General features: G+C 45.7%; 1 protein-coding gene across 3 annotated transcripts in view; it reads right to left on the bottom strand.

Annotated features, from left to right (window-relative positions):
• Window positions 1-19,964, bottom strand: part of CCDC9B (coiled-coil domain containing 9B) — a 111,027-nt gene that overhangs the window by 1,616 nt on the left and 89,447 nt on the right. For all 3 annotated transcript variants that reach the window (XM_073348788.2, XM_073348789.2, XM_073348790.2), the window contains 2 exons: window positions 15,124-15,181; window positions 13,982-14,790 (listed from right to left, as the gene is read on the bottom strand). In XM_073348788.2, coding sequence (XP_073204889.2) covers window positions 13,984-14,790; window positions 15,124-15,181 — 865 coding nt within the window. In that variant the 3' untranslated portion in view covers window positions 13,982-13,983. The remainder of the gene's footprint in view (window positions 1-13,981; window positions 14,791-15,123; window positions 15,182-19,964) is intronic.

Here is a 19,964-nt window from a genome sequence, read left to right as displayed (position 1 = left end):
GTAATGCACATTGGATAAGAGGCTACACATTAGTGATTTGTAATGATACCTTAGATACTGAAATAAACAGTTACTAAATCTAATCAGAATTTTCAAAACAGTTCTTGCAAACACTTGTCACTGTTCCCGTATCTACATTCAGTGAGTTGTGTTGGTCTCTCTCTCTCTTTCTCACAATGGGGATGTCACTTTAAATGATGCAGCAGTGTGCTTCCCAGCAGGGGCCAGACATAAGGGTGGAAAACTTGGATCCTATTGGAAAGGGTTGGAAATTGGAGATTTTCATAGTTGTGTTTGTGATACTGTAAGTTCTAGCTCTCTCTTTCTTTTGACAATTTTTAGTAATTTAATAGATGATTGTATCCAGTTAGCCAGTTACAAACAAACAAAACCCAGCCATTTTGAAAGCCCCTTGATTTCCAGTGCTTTCAAGTAGGATCTGAATTCTCTCTTCTGTTCTGTAGCATCAGCCTTTCAAAATGGCCACGTTCCTACCATTTGTTAACTATTCTTTTTTACTAAAACACTGACTTTTTAAAAGTTATTTATTCAGCTTTGTAATTCAACATAGTAATTAGTAGAGACATGCAAATCTGCTGTTATCCGCGGATATCCACGGACCATGTTTGCAGATCGGATGCACAGACAAATTTTGTATTTGCGCAGGGCTCTAGTGATTAGGGTGAAATGATGGAGTGATTAAAATCACTCAGTTTCCCCATCTGTAAAATGGGGAACATGTTATTGGCTTCCTTTGTAAAGTGCTTTGAGATATAGGGATAAAAAGCACTACATAAGAGTTGGGCATTATTACATTACAGTGCATCTTATCTTGCTTGCATAACCCAACACCTGGCTGGTAGATGCAGCAGGTCCTGTATTGGCAGAACATGCTCCCGACAGGTTCTCTCTTTGCATGAGCAGAGGCTCAGGAAGGAGATATGGCTGTGAGCTGTCTCTTTCTTTTTTCTAGGGATGCAAGTGTCAGAGGTGCTAAATATGACAAATTTGTGTGCATCAGCCTCAGGTGAGTCTTGGTATTGGATTATATTTGGATTTATGGCTGTGTATAGCACTCATGCACTTCAGATTTTCCAACCCAGTTGAGTTTGGTTTTGTGTTGAGAGTCACTGAGGCTTTTGGTCGTGGGAGACTTTGACAGCCATGCCAATAAGAGATTGACTCAGGACCTCATGGTTGACTACAATAAAAATTCTAATGCTATCATAGGTAGTTTCTGACTAAGCACACAAAGGTACCTGCCTTCTTTTGAACTGGCACTGAAAATAGACAATGTGGTGATATTACCCTTGTCACAGATAGGCCATTACCTCCTTTGGGCTGAGATCAGGGCGTATCCTTTATTTGATCAGGTTAGAGGACTTATTTTATTGACACATCCTTGGCGATAGTTGGACCCACAAGGTTCCTGAATCCCTAGGTGAAAATTCTGTTCTGACAGTGAACCACTCAGCTGATTGGTTTTGTGAAACATCATATAGTAAAACTCAGAAGTAATGTCTAAGAAGTGTAAGTTGGATACTCAGATTTCCTCCCTTAGATATACCCATTTTAACAGTAGGTAAAAGTGTCTAAGGTAGTGTAACTTACACACCAAGGAGTCAGAAGACAGTGTAAGTTAATGTATGATAGTGGCTTTTTATACCTTCTGGCTCCTTGGCATCTAAATCACACTTATCCATCAGTAAGTAGATCTAAGGATGCCAAAGAGGGTGTAAGGTGGTCCAGTTTACATATCCTTATCATCTGAATGTAACCCTATGTCTGTCACTAATAATTCAGTAGCTCCTAGATGTTTCTTCTCTATACTCTGCCTTCATAAGTTATCATGATGTATCAAAGAAGCAATAGGGCAAATTTTCAAAAGTGCTGAAGATATGTAGGAGCACAAGTCCCACTGAAAGACCTGTGTTCCTAAATCTCTTAAGCACTTTTGAAAACCTTCTCTTAAATGGCTTGTCTAGCTCTGTATTTGATTGCTGCACTACCTAATTCTGTTGGAGTACTAAATCCTCCTACTCTGCTGTGCAGCACACTGTGCAGAGTATGTTTCTGGAATCTGCAGTACTCCATAATACACTGCATGCGAGTGCAGGTGAATTCAAAACTTGGGTGGCATTATCAGGGCCCAGCCCTGAAGCCAGCATTACAGCAGGCAGGGAGGAGAGCCTCATGCAGGTTGTCTGGAACATGGGTAGATGGCAAGGGCTACAAAGCCCAGGAGAGTTCTGCAATGGGCACTGCTCAAGCCAGTTACTTAGGCACCCCCAATTTATCACACCTCTGAAGGCTGATGGCAGTTGGTCTCCTTTATTTCCTATGGGTCCACAGAAAACTGAAGCCCTCTCTCTGCTAATGTTTCTCTGAATTTATTTAGAAGAAGTGTCAGTTTCTGCATACATTGCTTGAAGCTGTAACTTTTAGCATTGATTTGCATCAGAAAAGTGACCACCTATGTCCTTTTCAATCCTGCAGCATACAGGGCTTTGGCTGCACAGCTCCCGTTTACGTCAATGAGAGCTGCGAGGTCAGAGCCCTGTAGCTGCTTTGGAAACTCACCCCCAGCTGCATTTACTCTAAAAGGCTAAGCTTAATTTTCTCAAGAGAATTGAAGGAAAGTTTCTGTGAGCGTTTTTTGCATCATTTATTTCTCGGGGACTTTTCAGGGGATTCCAGGCCTGCACTTTGGGTAAATATTTATTTCTTGTTCCTTGATGCAGAGGACGAAAGGGCGCTCTGTACAGCCTCTCCCCCTGAGCCGGGGGTATGGTTTGAAGGTGGGGGACATTCTTTGTACTATGCAGGAAATTAAACAGACATTAACAGCTGACATTGTGAGATCCCAGTGGCTAGCCTTGTGCCTGAAGGTGAGTGCTGCATGGAGCTGGTGTTCTGTCAGGATGTACAGATTGTTTATGCTATGGGAAGTTGTATGTTGGTGTTAAAGTTAATGCCACTCCAACAAAGGGTGTGTTAAGGGACAGATGGAAACCCCCTCCAGAGTATCTAGTGTCACTCATACTGCTAATGTCTAAAGGATGGTGGGTGGAATGGGGCCTCCATTCAATGGCCTAGAGTTTTTCCGAAAGAAGTTTATCCTTCAGGGAATCTTCCTTGGAGTTTTAGATCCCCGATGATCTCATTTATGCCAACTCTGCATTCTTCCTCTGGCCTAAGCTCCACACAACAGCCACCATCCTTCTGCTGAATGGGACCAGCTGGGGCTCCTTTCAGAGTCATCCATCAGTGTCATTCCTTTAGCCATGGAAGGGGTCACTGAGAGCTCAAAGGACTAGTTCTGGGTGGGAACCAGATTTTCTATTTTGCTGGGTATTCAGTGAGTTTAACATTTTTTCCATTCCAAAATGGAAAGAAACAGAACATATGAAATTAAATTCTGAAGAAGAGTTCCCTTTGTGTCAATTGGAATGTTTCATTTCAATGCAGTCAAAATATTATGTTCTGATTTTGACTTTTAAAAATTTTTATATCAGATTATATTAAAAACATTGAAATGAAAAGTCATTTCGAAGTAGAAAATCAAAATGTTCCATTCTGAAGAGGTTGAACTGTTCTATTTTGACCTGATTGGAATGCTCCATTCCACTTTTTTTCCTAAATGAAATTCTGTCAAAATATATGTTTTACTTTTGATGAATCGGCATTCTGACAGAAAAGATATTCCACTGGAAAATTTCTGACCAAGTCTAAGCAGGACCTTGCCTCTTCAACTTCTGAGCACAATACCTCTGCAGTGTTCCCAGTCAGAGGGGTGAGAGACTGGTAACAAAAAGAATTTGAGTCTGCAGTATAGCAGTTTAGAGAATTATCATTAGTCCACAGGATTACGCCCTACACAGATTGCCCTCTTTAATGAAGATCATACCCCATACAGCCTTCCCTGTTACACTGGTTACCTTCCCACTTCACTCCTCCTCTTCTGCTACATTCTAGGATCCCCCCCACCCCTTGCTCATACCCCCTTTAATATCCTGAGTATTGCAGCACTCAAAACTTCTGACAGTTTTTCTAATAGCACATTCCTTTTCCAGTGTTGCCTTATGCTTATAATCTAGTCCCCCTCAGCGCAGTATTCAAACCCATGTGTGACTCTGGGTGCATTATCAAATGAACCTGACTAAACTCCCTAGTGCCAGCACCTGTGTTTCCTGGGGCTAAACACTGATGTAGAACATAATAGAAGCTTCCTGCTGGGCCATGTTGGAGTCACCGAGACTGTCTGACTGCCTTCCCAAGGAGACAAGTTACTTGTATAATTGCAGCCCATTTAGCCCATTATAGGAATAAAATCTTTAGTGTTAAAAAGTACTCACTCTATTGCTGTTGATATACCAGACGGTGAAAAACACCCCATCTCCCTGTGATAAAGGGATAATCTTGTAATTGTGTTGGCCTGATGTAGGATCAATAAAATTATGTATTGATCTCAGCAAGTCAATGTAAACATAAACTGTTCAAAACTATTCACAAGGCACCAGCCTTCAGCCCATGGAAGGCGTTAGGGCTGCTAATTCTTCAAATAGTAAGAGGAAGCAAATAATCAAGGCAGTTTTGGCATCAGGATTTATGGTCTACAAACTGGAGAAATAACTGGATGTCACGGGATATATAGACCACAGCCACTCAGGGGTTGACAGTTAGCTTAGCTATCTCCTCAGCTGCTGCTAATTGCTGGCTCAGTAACAACTGGGGCATTAGAAGTCTGCAGATGAGTGGAGGGGGCAGCTGCCCCAGAGACTACCATGAGGAGAGTCTTTCAATAGCAGACTGGTAGGAAGCCTCCAAGGACTTCCAGAGAAAGAGATTCAGTGAGGGTGAGTCTAGGAAAAGGGCTGCTAGAGAGGCAAGGGAGAAGTTGTAGGGAAGCAGCCAGGGATTGGGACAAACCAGTTCCAGCTGCTTCACACCGGGTCCCTGGGCTGGAACCCAGAAGAGTTGGTGGGCGGGCCTGGGCTTGTTGCCTTTTTGCTAGGGTCATAGGAATCCTGGTCTAATGGACCCTCTATTGCCCTGGAAAGAGAGAGGCTCTTAACAACCTGGCTGGAGTCCTAAGAAGCAACAGCAGCTATCTCACACAGAGACAAAGGACTGTTGGGGGGAACTGAGGCAGAGTTACCACAACACCATGTGTGGCCATGAGAAAGCAGTGGCTGGTAAAGGTGCCCCTGGATGCTGGACCTTTATTTTTACATCCTAATAAATGAATAGGAAATGCCACTCTTTGTTTGATGTAACAGCTGAGGTGATTTATCACTCTTTTGGTTGCTTGAACAATTCTCTGATCCTGGCTCTTGCAGAAACCCATGTCTGAGAGGTAATGCTTGATCTTTTAGTAGAGTCATAGTGAGAGAGGCAAATTCACTAATAATCCACACCTGGCTTGTTTTGTTATAGGTTACGTAGTGGTTTTTTTTTTTTTTTTTTTTTTTTTGGTGGGAGGGTGTTGGGGGAGAAAAAGGGGGAGTGGGGGGTTGCCTTTCTCTGAACTAGCTACTGCTAGAGGCAGGATACCAGCCTTTCCAGGACAAGCTCTGAGTCAATAGGGCAGATTCTTTGGCCTAAATTTTCATAATCAGCTATTGAGTTCTGGTGCCCTACCAGAGACAACCTTAAAGAGGGCTGATTGTTTTTCAGAGGGTGGCTCCTTAGCACTTTCAGAAAATCAGTCTCCTTTAAAGGTGTGTCAAACTGAGCATCCAGAATCGCTAGTCAGTCTTGAAAATCTTGGTCCATGCTCCTGTGTAAAAGCAGCCACATTATCTTGGTGTCTCTGTTCAATAGCATTTTAAACATCACTGACCAAGGTACCAATGATATGAAGTCCCTAGAAGGGAGGGAAGTCACAGAAACTGAGGGTTTTATTGCTGAGTACCCATGGTAATAACATTTTGTAATTGCCTGTGTATGTGACATGATAAAATGCAAAAATCCTTGGGGTTTTTGCATTTGGTTACAAATTGGAAATGGGCCCACTTCTGCAGGAAATTTGGATGAGGCGTGTGATTGTTGGAGCAAAAGCAGGCCCATTTTCCAACAAAAAAATGGGTCTGTTTTCAAGCAAAACTGGGCCAGCTATGAGCAAAACCTGAGAGTTTGTTCACTGCACAAGGCTTTCTACTGAAAACATGCAAAATGTCTCTCCCCTCTCCCCCCCTCCCCCCCGGCAAAAATAATCCTGTTGTGCCACCTGCTAATCAGTGAAAGCCCGGAGCATGGTGCTTGTGTGAAACAACAGAACTTTGCCCAGACTCCGGTGGAAATAAAATGGACTTTTGCAGAGCTTTGTGTAATGTGGTCTAGCAAATAATTTCTGTGCAGGCCCCGGGAAAACTGTGACTGGGGGGAGCAGTGAAAGTACAGCAACCAGCCCATGATTGTTCTAGGGATGCCAGCCAGGGCTGTCGTTCCTCTGCACACCATGTTGATATATTTCAGAGTAACAGCCGTGTTAGTCTGTATTCGCAAAAAGAAAAGGAGTACTTGTGGCACCTTAGAGACTAACCAATTTATTTGAGCATAAGCTTTCGTGAGCTACAGCTCACTTCATCGGATGCATACCGTGGAAACTGCAGCAGACTTTATATACACACAGAGAATATGAAACAATACCTCCTCCCACCCCACTGTCCTGCTGGTAATAGCTTATCTAAAGTGATCATCAGGTTGGGCCATTTCCAGCACAAATCCAGGTTTTCTCACCCTCCACCCCCCCGCACAAATTCACTCTCCTGCTGGTGATAGCCCATCCAAAGTGACAACTCTTTACACAATGTGCATGATAATCAAGGTGGGCCATTTCCTGCACAAATCCAGGTTTTCTCACACCCCCTCCACCCCCATACACACACAAACTCTCTCTCCTGCTGGTAATAGCTCATCCAAACTGACCACTCTCCAAGAAAACCTGGATTTGTGCTGGAAATGGCCCAACCTGATGATCACTTTAGATAAGCTATTACCAGCAGGACAGTGGGGTGGGAGGAGGTATTGTTTCATATTCTCTGTGTGTATATAAAGTCTGCTGCAGTTTCCACGGTATGCATCCGATGAAGTGAGCTGTAGCTCACGAAAGCTCATGCTCAAATAAATTGGTTAGTCTCTAAGGTGCCACAAGTACTCCTTTTCATGTTGATATAGGGACTTCAAAGCAACAGGAGGCATAGACCCGAAACCACCTTGCTCCAAATGCATTGATGGCTGACCATTTGCGTTAAGACTTGTTTTTAAACTCCTAGCAGCATCTGTAGCATGATACGCAGAGAAGCAATTCTGATTCTGCTGAGTTAGATGGTAGAAATACATACTGGCTGGTTCGTTACATCTCTCTCCCTGCAAGATTTGTTACTCGTGATTCAGAGCTGGGGAACAGAGTTAAAGGCAGAACGCTCTCTTTCTCTGGCTTCTGTGCTTTCCCCACCCTAAATAAACCATGGCAAAACATTACGCTGCCTGAAAATGGGATATCTATCACTGACAGGGGAACTACATTCATGGATGCTGGGGCAAAGACAGAGCGATGTGTGCTGAGTCTTACTGGTGACATGTGACTAGTCTGAGGTGTCACAATCACAGGTCTCCTACTAAGTTGCTAAAAAAGTACAGTCAAATAATTGTCAATTACAAGCAATCAAAAATCATGTTGTTAGTTAAACACTGTTTTAATTTAAAAGATAAAAACAAATAACCGGTGCTAAGGAACATTGGGATTTCCATACTGGCTCAGACCTGTGCCCCCTCCAGTCAGGCTTCCTGTCTCTGACTGCACCCAGTGCTGGATGCTCTGGGATAGGGAGAAGAAACTCCATACTGGACAACTATTGAAAAATTTGCAAAGAGGAGAAGTTTCTTCATGACTCTGCAGTGAGTTAGTGATAGGCTCATGCCTTGAAATGTGAGGGGTTTTGCTCCTGATTTTAAGACATTGTATTTCCATCTTGTCAGAGGTGACTGCGGGTGTTCCTGTTATGCATATAAATGTCTGATCCTTTTCTGAGCCCTACTTGGCTCTTGCCATCGAGAGTTCCAGAGCTAATTATGTACTGCATAAAAATGTCTCTTTACCCCTTTTAAATATGCAGGGTGAAATCCTGGCCCTCCTGAAGTCTGTGGCAGGTTTGCGATTGACTTCAGTGTAGCCAGGATTTCATCTGTTGCCTTTTGAAAGTCCCCTTGTTCTCTCTACTATCCAGGCTCTTCATTCCTAGTACTGGGCATTCCCTCTACTCTGCAGTTGAGGAGGTGGGACTAGACCTCTCAGTCACCAAACAGGGGGTTTAATTCCTGATGAGGAAAACCAGCCCCGTTCTTCCTGCCCACTGAAGTTGCACAGTTTCCACACCTGCTACTTCCTCCTCCTGCCTTCCAGAGCACAGGAAAAGCCTATTTAAAACCCATGTGCTGGCTGTCCACAGAGCTGTTGAGATCTATCCAGTGAGAATTCAAGCATGTAGAAAGTCAAATGCTCAGCTTGTTCTGCATCATTCAGCAGGAATTGGTTAAAATATTGTGTTTTAAAGAAGCAAAAGAGACAAAAGATTAAACTCCTGCAGGACAAATAAACTCATCCAACTAAGACTAGATTGACCTCTCAGGCTGAGAAATTGTCTGGGTCCTATAAGGAAGTGCGCAATGTCCCACTTACACGTCAGCCAGTCACTACAAGCTAGGTGAATGGACCCTGGTGGAGTCGGCGTTTGGGAGGAGAGAACTGCGTGCTGTGAAACCCCAACAAACCATTTAACAAAATGGCCTTCCAAAATATAAACAGTTATGTAAGGCCAACCCCTTGAGGTATCACTGATGTTCAAGTCCCAATAGTAGAAATGGCAAGCCTGGATGAGAGAAAGATATATTGTAACTTGACACATGATCTCTCTTCTTAGTGTGTCCAAGCTCACCATTCCAATCTGCCAATTAATTAGATTTATAGAGTTCAATGACAAATTGTCTTTATACTTGTCAGGTGGCTCTGATTCAGAGGAAGTGAGTTTAGTATTCTCGATTAAAATCACACCTCTGATTTGTATAATGGCAATATGTTGTTTTCAATGTTATTTTCTGTCACATTCATTGTCATCCAAATGTTTTGCCTGCTTTTCTGGCTGCATTGAAGAGAGATTTTTATACAGCTACATGCAATGATACTTGGGTTTTTTTCCTGAATGGTTACAGTTAGTTTAGAACCTAGCAATGGGTAGTTGTACTTCAAATTGTTACTTCAAATGTGCATTACCTTGAATTTGTCAACACTGCATGTCTCCTGCCATTGTGCTGCCCAGTTTCCTATCTTTGTTAGGCTCTTCTGAAATTACTTAGTCTGCCTAAGCCTTGAATAACCAAAATAACTTTGTGTCATGTACAAATATTGCCACATCACTACGTTTGCATGAGCTCTAGCTCATGAAAGCTTATGCTCAAATAAATTTGTTAGTCTCTAAGGTGCCACAAGTACTCCTTTTCTTTTTGCGAATACAGACTAACACGGCTGCTACTCTGAAACCATAAGCATATTATGTATATCAAACAATACTTTTCTTATGTCCCAGTTCAGCAAAGCATGTAAGTATGTGATTAAATATTTGCATAAAGTCCCAATGACTTCCCATTGACTTCAGTGGGACTTAATGAGGTGCTTAACTTTAAACATGTGCTTAAGTACTTTGCAGAGGAGGGATGGCATCAAGGATGTGTTTAAGTGAATCTATTGCTAACCAGTTGCCTTGAAAAAAATAGCTATTTCCCACTCTTTGTTTCTTCTTTGCCAGTGTCTAATCCATGAATGTACTTTTTCTCACCCCATGGCAACTTAGTTTCCTTAATAACCTCTTGTGTGGGACTTTGTGCAAGGTTTCTGAAAGGCTAAATGAAGTATGTTAGCTGATTCCCCTTTATCTACTAAGCCATGCTGGTTTATGTTTCTTATGTCATGTACATTTAGATGTTGTCTATTTTTAATGATTTGTGTCAACCAATTTGCCTTTCATATGGATTCATGGATTCCAAAGCCAAAAGGGACCATTGTGATCATCTACTCTGACTTTGTGTATAACACAGACTGCAGAACTAAATATTTCTTTTGAACTAGCGCATATCTGTTTAAAAAAGTTGCTTTGATCCACTGGACCGTGCAGCCCCCCCCGCCCCCCCGGAGCGCTGCTTTACCACGTTATATCCGAATTCGTGTTATATCGGGTCTCGTTATATCAGGATAGAGGTGTACTTCTGTCTGCTAGCCCATTATCAAATATTTGTTCCCCATGTAGGTCCTCAGAGGCTGACCAATTCACCCCTTAACCTTCTCTTTGTCAAGCTAAATAGATTGAGCAACTTGTGTCTATGACTATAAGTAAGGCTATGTTTTTGTCATGGATATTTTTAGTAAAAGTGATGGACAGGTCACAGGCAATAATGAAAAATTACTGGAAGTATGTGACCTGTCCTTGACTTTTACTAAAAATACCCATGACAAAATGGGGGTAGCCTGGGCAGCCTGGCGCTCCAGGGTCCCCCCCACACTGCAGCTGGGAGCTGCTGGGGGTCTCCCCTGCCGCCTGCAGCAGCCAGGAGCTCCAGGGCTCCCTCTTGCTGCCCAGGGCATCAAAGATCCAAGTGTCGGGGGTTTCTCTTGCCATCCGCAGCGGTCAGGAGCTTGGTGGATCCCCCCTGCCACCTGCGGTGCATGGGAGCAGGGATTCCCCCTGCTACTGGGTCCTCCTGCTGCCCACCACTGTGGGGAACGGCATGCGTCCCCCCTGCCTCCTGGGGCAGCAGTAAGCAGCGTGGATTCCCCCCGCCAGCGGGTCCCCCCTGCCACCTGAGGTGGCAGGGACCAGTGCAGGTTGCCCCTGCTGCCTGCAGCAGCCATGAGCAACGAGGATTCCCCCTGCTGCCTGCAGTTGGGAGTGGCTGATTCCCCCCCTGCCATCCCTGGTGGCCAGGAGCAGCGGGGGAGCTGCAGGGGTCCCTCCTGCCACCTTTGGTGGCCAGGAGCTTTGGGGCTCCCCCACAGCTCCCTGCCTCCGCAGTCGGCAGGGGACCCTGCAGCTCCCAGCCAGTGCTGTCTGAAGTCACGGAGGTCTTTGGAAGTCACAGATTCCTAAATCACAGCCTTAACTATAAGGCATGTTTTCCAATCCTTTGATCATTCTTGTGGCCCTTCTCTCAGCCCTCTCCAATTTATTGACATCCATCTTAAACTGTGGACACAAGAACTGGACATAATATTCAAGCAGTGGTTGCCTAACTTCAATAAGTTTCAATTACAATTACTGTGTAATTCCCAGGACCCCCTGCCTGGAAGTGGGGGACTTGAAGTGGGGGTCTCCCACATGCCAGGTGAATACCCTAACCAATAGGCTAAAACAGGGGTGGGCAAACTTTTTGGCCTGAGGGCCACATCTGGGAATAGAAATTGTATCATGGGCCAGGAATGCTCACAAAATTGGGGTTGGGGTGTGGGAGGGGGTGAGGGCTTTGGTTGGGGGTGCAGGCTTCGGGGTGAGGCCAGAAATCAGGAGTTCAGGGTTTGGGAGGGGCCTCTGGGCTGGGGCAGGGGGTTGGGATGCGGGAAGAGATGCAGGCTCCTTCTGGGGGTATGGGCTCCGTGGTGGTGCTGGGAATGAGGGGTTGGGGTTCAGCAGTATGTCCCTTCTCTGGCTCCTATGCGGAGGCGTGGCCAGATGGCTCTGCACACTGCCCCGTCTGCGGGCACCGCCCCTGCAGCTCCCATTGGAGCACGGGAGGGAGCCATTGGAGTGTGTAGGAGCCAGAGTGGGGCCATGCCTTGGCTTCCGGGAGCTGCATGGAGTGGCCTCCGACCCTGTGCCCCAGCTGGAACAAGGCAAGCCCCAGATCCTGCACCCCAGTGGGAGCTTGCAGGCCAGATCTGGCCCATGGGCCGTAGTTTGCCCACCCCTGGGCTAAAAGTTATAAGGTAAGTCCTCTTCCTCCCCCCCCTAGAGGTTTTGTGTGGCATTAGGCACCCTCTAAGCATGACTACCGATCAAGCCCTAATGTGACTTAGGTGGCCCCAGTTCATGAAGCACAAGTAGAGATAGGCACCTCCCTGAAGTCTGGAGTTAGGTGCAGAATGCTAAGAGCGGGATGGGACTTGGTATGCACCCCCGTCATCCACAGGCCCCAACTTTTGTTGGTGCTGGTGGGTGCTCGTAGCCGCCCCTCTCAACTCCGCCCCTCCCTGCCCCATTGGATCCCTCCCCAAATTCCCACCCCGGCCCCGCCTCCTCCCCCAAGTGTGCTGCATTCCCCATCCTCCCTCCCAGGCTTGCTGTGCGAAACAGCTGGGAGGGAGGGGGGAGAAGTAGGACCCAGTGGTGTGCTCAGGGGAGGAGCGGAGGCAGAGGTGAGCTAGGGTCGGGGGGAGACGGGGGGGGAGCTACCAGTGGGTGCAGAGCACCCACCAATTTTTTCCCATGGGTGCTCCAGCCCCGGAGCACCCACGGAGTCGGCGCTTATGCCCTCATCTGCATCTTCTGTTGGCTAGCTTAGGCGTCCCCCTGCCTAGCATGCTGGCTTTGTAGGTCTCACTGTAAGGCATCTATCTCTCCCCAGGCATTATATAGGGAGCCTAAGTGCTTAACTCAAGCTTTGTGGGTCACACTGTTGTTCAAAAAAACAACAACGAGGAGTCCTTGTGGCACCTTAGAGACTAACAAATGTGTTTGGGCATAAGCTTTCGTGGGATATAACCCACTTCATCAGATGCATTCCAGTGACTTTCCAGACACATAAAAGTTGGGTGTTGTGGATGGGGCTTTAGGATCAGGCCCTATTTTATCAGTTTGTTCTAGCACCTTTTCTGTTGACACACCAATCTATGATAATGCCTTATCCTTATTATCTGAAAAGAGCAGATCTCCCCTGATGGCCTCAGTGGTGAACACTGATGCAAAGAAATCATTTTGCTTCTATGCAATGTCCTTATCTTCTCTATCTGCTCACTTCACTCCCTGGTAGTCCTGGGGACCCACCAAATCTCTCACAGGCTTCCTGCTTCTGAGCTACTGAAGGAATTTCTTCTTATTTTGTTTTATGTCTTTAGCCATTTGCTCTTCAAATTCCCTCTAAGCCCTTCCTCCTAATTTCCATCTTGTTTTTGCCTGCCATAGTTTTATATTCTTTTCTACTGTCGTCACTTGGGTGGGATTTCAATTTTTTTGGGAAGATGCATAGTTGGCTTGAATAATATCTTGAGCTTTGCAATTTAACCAGAGTGGATTTTTTCTGCCTTCTGCTTTGATTAAAAGGTCTCTGGAGAAGACCTTTATGTTTGTAAAGTGCCATATACATTAGTGTTGCCAAATAAATAATTATATTACCCTTTTGTTTGCATTTCATGCACTGGGGAGAGAATCACGTGATCCTCATGATCCTCTAGCCTGACGTTCAAACTATTGCAGATGAGAGGGGCCTATAATATGAAGAAAGATGTTGTTGGAATGGCACTCAATAGGCCACTAATTATTCTACCTGTGATCGATGCACAGTCCAAAGGAAAGGTCCATGCAACAGGTTGCTACTTCTTCCTGGAATTTCAGAGACTGTCTGAAACAAGTATCCAATTTCAAAGTCTGAGCCCCCTGGATTGTTGAGTACTACATGTCAGCAGCAGGAAACAACCATGGGGAAGCCTTCTAAGGTTTCTCTCTTTACTATATTCCAGAGGAAGGTAATTGTGATGTGGAGATTTAGATTTTCACAGTTGAGTCATGTAATTTGGAACCATGGGGATGGGACAAGTTGGGTGCAGTTACTGTCTGCTCAGTGTTAAAATTCATGAGCATATTTGGGCAAATATTTAGTAAATTGCCCTGCTGACCCCAAAAAAGCTGAGCTGTGGACCTGTCTCACGTCTACGCTCAATTAAGTGCACCTGGGATTATTAAAATACCTCCAAGTGAGCTATGGACCATGCACTCACCTTCAATCTCTTGCAATCCAGTGTATTCTCCTTGAGTTCTGACTGTCCCCACTGTTCTTGTAACTGCACTTCTCAGGGTGGTCACCTTTCTTGTTCTGTGCTTTTGCCCCATCCTGCTGAGAGACCCCAATCTTGTCTGAGATGTCTTTCCTTGGAGATGCAGGATCCCCTCTATGTTCAAGGCATGTGGCTACCTCACCTCCTTTTATTGTGACGTTTTGCCCCTCAGAACCAGTGTATTGGGTCACCTCATCCACTCTCCTCAGTGACAGTCCTTTGGCTCCATCACATCTACCACGTGCTGCCTCTTCCAGCTTTCCGCTGAGGCTTTCTGAAGAGTCCTCAATGGGCTCTCTTTCTGACAGAGCATTTTTCTCTAAGCCATTTCCCAGGGGTGTTGACATGCTTCCCTTTCTGCCAGGGCCAGCAGCTTGCATAGTGCTTGTAGTGATGCTTTGGGAAGTGCTGCTGTTCGTGCAGCTGCCCTGCTGGGAGAGATTGGTCGTGCTAGGCTTCCCAGTGTTAGCTTCCAGAATTCCTTCCTGACTTAGCTTGGATTCTGGCTCGGAGTCACCCACACTGGACGCTGCCATTTCCTTGCTGAGGCACTTCCCTGCCCGCTGTTTCTCCCTCTGATTGTCCTGTGCAGGCAGAACCTTCCCACCTCTCTCCCCTTGTGATGAGAAGAAACCAGGGTCTTGGGGCCTTTGCTGCTCCATGTTCTCTTCCTGGTCTGCTGTGCAATTCTGTTCTGTCACCTCCCTGCCCGCTGAAACTTTGCTCTTCAGCGTATCAGCACTGGTGGATCTCTGGAATGAGAAAAGAGAGAACAAGAACCATTTAGTTCAGTTTATTTAAAATATCAATATGCAATTATATCGTACTTTTCCTCTGAAGACATACGTTTCCCAAAGCTAAATAAGTATTATCCTGATTTTCAGAGCGGGAAATTGAACCATAGAGAAGTCTAAGGACTTATCTTAGGTCAAAGGGTGGGAGGGTCTTTGACTGAGTCAGATGTACATCCCAGGTCTCCTGTCTCTCAAGTCTGTGCTCTAACCAATAGATCCCAAATTACCTGAGATTGCAAGTTTTTATTCAGGACTAACTACAAGAATTGAGCAGATTTTCTTTAAACTCACCTGATTATCAGGGTCATCCTTTAGAAAGGGCATGTCTTCACCTTCCTTTGCATCCCATCTGTCAAAATAAAACACAGAACTTGGGCTGTCAGCTCTTCAAGTGACAAAGCACCTCTTCCATCCTGAGGCATAGACAAGAATCCCTACAGAGGCAATAAGTGGACAAAGGGGAACTGCTGGGTGATACAAAGTGCTCCTAAGCCAGGGAATAAGACTCACAAACTGGAAGCTGAATGAACTTAGCTCTATGGCAGGGCAGAGCAGAGCAATAGCCACTCATCCAGTGGATTTGTTTACTAAATAAAATGCCACAAAGTATAACTTTACAGTGCTTCCTGGTTACCTTTGCTGAGTCAATACGGGAGGTCTTTCAGAACCTTTCTAGGGGATTGAGATGCTGACTTCCTTCTGTTGGATGGCTCACCTCTAGATTCATAGCACAGGAGACAACTGACTCACAAGACTTTGCTACCAAGGAAATAGTAGGGGTGGGCCGTGACTATCTACAGTACCTGTCGATCTTTAGTCCTCATAATTCCTGATCACACACCAAGTATGTGTTACCTGACCAGGCAGCTCTTCAACCTACTGCTCGCACACACAAGTGGTTTTTTTTTTTTTTGTTATGGCAAGGGAAGGAGGAGGACAGTCCTCCCCTTCCTTTCTATCATGGAGGCCCCACCACACGCACACACTCTACACACTTACTGTCTGTGTTCCCCCTCCCAAACGCTTCTTGCTGTACTGGTGCTTTGGCACGCTTGGACAAAGATCCAAGGCCCAGTAGGTCTTGGAGTTTATTATGCTGATTGGTGCACAAACTTTTTCCTGCCTTAACATTCCTACCTGCCACCCAACCAGTCCCTCCGTCTTGATAAGACTATGTAGATACTCCATCAGGTGTGATCCCAGTCCTCCCAGGAGGCATTGCACCATCCTATGGCACCTAGTCTATCATGGCTCCTTACCCTGCTTCTACTCCTTCAACAGCAATGGTTCAAATCGCTAATTTGGATTTGTGTGATGGGGCATACAGGCCCCACACTGGCAAGGAGAAGGTTAATTGAGGGCCTTTGGACCAAATTGACCCCATCCTGCTCACATACAACAGATGTCAGAAGGCGAGAGGGGAACCTGAGGCTAGCCAGGAAGGAGAGCGGAGCTCTGCTTCTTCCTCAGTGAGGGAAGCCTGGTTTCAGCCAGGAGTGGACAAGCCTCCCCCAGTGGTGGGATCACTGGGCCCAAGGAGACTGACAAAAAGCACTAGCTGCATGAAGACAGGCCCTGAGTGGGCAGGTGGGGTCCTGACTGAAGATTCATTGGATGACCTTGTTTTGAGCTTGTAGCATTCCTTTATTTTTGGACTTTAATACCCCTGAAGCCTGGGACTCAAGTGTGTCTTAGCCAGGGGACTAAAGCACCATTGCACTGGACTTGTGAGAGATGGCAACCAACCGAGACTCCATTACAGGGTGAGTAGTGCACTGTTGGGCGACAAGAGGGCACCATGGAGGTGAACCTTGTCACAACCTGCAAATCTTATGTCCAGCTGGCCTGAGGAACAGAACACTGCATTTGGGACTCAGACTCTCATTCCATCCAAACACCGCATCCCCACCCCAGATACACTAGGTAACTCAGAGGTCTAGTCCAGGCCACTAGGCCATACCCTTGAGAATAACTAGTAGGAAAGGAAGATGTGACTGGTCATCTGGCAAGGATGCAGACTGGCTATGGTACAAATCACTGTGGGAAAGCATCTTGATAAAGCAGATGATGACGAATGGTGCGATGGTGAAATACTGATTTGGGGGGTGGGGAACCTGCCATCTTCTGAAGTCACTAGCCCTTCTAGCAATTTTTCTTCTAAATATGCTCAGATTCACCTGACTTGCTCCCATACTTGCTTTTATATTGATGACCCCTACAAAGCACTTCTCCTGACAAGGTGGAATTCTTCTGAGGCCCTAAATCTAAACATTCTAATCTAATGAAATCATACAGTCCAGTTTCTAGTACAGACACCTGTCATTAGACTAGGCTAATCACATTACCAGTTGTTTCTTCTGATGTCTGCCACTGTTTCCTCTTAACTGTACTAGTACTGATAGGGCCCATAAGTTTAAGAACTCTGCCAGCTACTACATATATGCAAGGAGAAGGTGAAGCCTGGATTACTCAGGGCTAGACCAACTAATAAGGAGATATGCTTATGAAATAAGTGACATTGACCTCTAGCATTCAAAAATAGGTAACATTAGTGAGTGGTGAAAAGTCTAATTCTGTATTTCTAGAGAGCAAGTACGTACCCCCTTAATGAATCATTTCAGACGAGACTGGGTGATGCCCTACATATATATCAGAGGGAATTTATAGAGTAATTATCCTGCATCAGTTGGAGATGGACTAGAAGACCTACCATGTGGCCTTGGCTTTTATTTTCTAAGGTTTTCTGCTAGAGCGTAGCACAGCTTGGTATTTGGATAGTCTAGGCTTTCGATAACTGCAGACATTAGTAATTATTGCTGGAATTATTTGTTAATTTAGTTTCAATTTTTAATAGAAATGCAGGGTCTGCTGCCCCCTCCCCCATTTAGAAAAAAGAGGGGAAGTATGTACACTGGCTTCATTCATCCCTGATGAATTAGTGGGGGAAGCGAAAGTGGATGGGAATCTGGGAGGCAGTGACCATGAGTTGGTTGAGTTCAGGATCCTGACGCAGGGAAGAAAGGTAAGCAGCAGGATAAGGACCCTGGACTTCAGGAAAGCAGACTTCGACTCCCTCAGGGAACGGATGGCCAGGATCCCCTGGGGGACTAACTTGAAGGGGAAAGGAGTCCAGGAGAGCTGGCTGTATTTCAAGGAATCCCTGTTGAGGTTACAGGGACAAACCATCCCGATGAGTCGAAAGAATAGTAAATATGGCAGGCGACCAGCTTGGCTTAATGGTGAAATCCTAGCGGATCTTAAACATAAAAAAGAAGCTTACAAGAAGTGGAAGGTTGGACATATGACCAGGGAAGAGTATAAAAATATTGCTCGGGCATGTAGGAATGTTATCAGGAGGGCCAAATCGCACCTGGAGCTGCAGCTAGCCAGAGATGTCAAGAGTAACAAGAAGGGTTTCTTCAGGTATGTTGGCAACAAGAAGAAAGCCAAGGAATGTGTGGGCCCCTTACTGAATGAGGGAGGCAACCTAGTGACAGAGGATGTGGAAAAAGCTAATGTACTCAATGCTTTTTTTGCCTCTGTTTTCACTAACAAGGTCAGCTCTCAGACTGCTGCGCTGGGCATCACAAAATGCGGAAGAGATGGCCAGCCCTCTGTGGAGATAGAGGCGGTTAGGGACTATTTAGAAAAGCTGGACGTGCACAAGTCCATGGGGCCGGACGAGTTGCATCCGAGAGTGCTGAAGGAATTGGCGGCTGTGATTGCAGAGCCACTGGCCATTATCTTTGAAAACTCGTGGCGAACCGGGGAAGTCCCGGATGACTGGAAAAAGGCTAATGTAGTGCCAATCTTTAAAAAAGGGAAGAAGGAAGATCCTGGGAACTACAGGCCAGTCAGCCTCACCTCAGTCCCTGGAAAAATCATGGAGCAGGTCCTCAAAGAATCAATCCTGAAGCACTTGCATGAGAGGAAAGTGATCAGGAACAGCCAGCATGGATTCACCAAGGGAAGGTCATGCCTGACTAATCTAATCGCCTTTTATGATGAGATTACTGGTTCTGTGGATGAAGGGAAAGCAGTGGATGTATTGTTTCTTGACTTTAGCAAAGCTTTTGACACGGTCTCCCATAGTATTCTTGTCACCAAGTTAAGGAAGTATGGGCTGGATGAATGCACTATAAGGTGGGTAGAAAGCTGGCTAGATTGTCGGGCTCAACGGGTAGTGATCAATGGCTCCATGTCTAGTTGGCAGCCGGTATCAAGTGGAGTGCCCCAAGGGTCGGTCCTGGGGCCGGTTTTATTCAATATCTTCATAAATGATCTGGAGGATGGTGTGGATTGCACTCTCAGCAAATTTGCGGATGATACTAAACTGGGAGGAGTGGTAGATACGCTGGAGGGGAGGGATAGGATACAGAAGGACCTAGACCAATTGGAAGATTGGGCCAAAAGGAATCTGATGAGGTTCAATAAGGATAAGTGCAGGGTCCAGCACTTAGGACGGAAGAACCCAATGCACAGCTACAGACTAGGGACCGAATGGCTAGGCAGCAGTTCTGCAGAAAAGGACCTAGGGGTGACAGTGGACGAGAAGCTGGATATGAGTCAGCAGTGTGCCCTTGTTGCCAAGAAGGCCAATGGCATTTTGGGATGTATAAGTAGGGGCATAGCGAGCAGATCGAGGGACGTGATCGTTCCCCTCTATTCGACATTGGTGAGGCCTCATCTGGAGTACTGTGTCCAGTTTTGGGCCCCACACTTCAAGAAGGATGTGGATAAATTGGAGAGAGTCCAGCGAAGGGCAACAAAAATGATTAGGGGACTGGAACACATGAGTTATGAGGAGAGGCTGAGGGAGCTGGGATTGTTTAGCCTGCAGAAGAGAAGAATGAGGGGGGATTTGATAGCTGCTTTCAACTACCTGAAAGGGGGTTCCAAAGAGGATGGCTCTAGACTGTTCTCAATGGTAGCAGATGACAGAATGAGGAGTAATGGTCTCAAGTTGCAGTGGGGGAGGTTTAGATTGGATATTAGGAAAAACTTTTCCACTAAGAGGGTGGTGAAACACTGGAATGCGTTACCTAGGGAGGTGGTAGAATCTCCTTCCTTAGAGGTTTTTAAGGTCAGGCTTGACAAAGCCCTGGCTGGGATGATTTAACTGGGAATTGGTC

Source organism: Lepidochelys kempii, chromosome 6, assembly GCF_965140285.1.
Source record: "Lepidochelys kempii isolate rLepKem1 chromosome 6, rLepKem1.hap1, whole genome shotgun sequence".
NCBI lineage: Eukaryota > Metazoa > Chordata > Testudines > Cheloniidae > Lepidochelys > Lepidochelys kempii.
The sequence above is the reverse complement of the archived record's forward strand: the minus strand, read 5'-3'. Positions and strand labels throughout refer to the sequence as shown.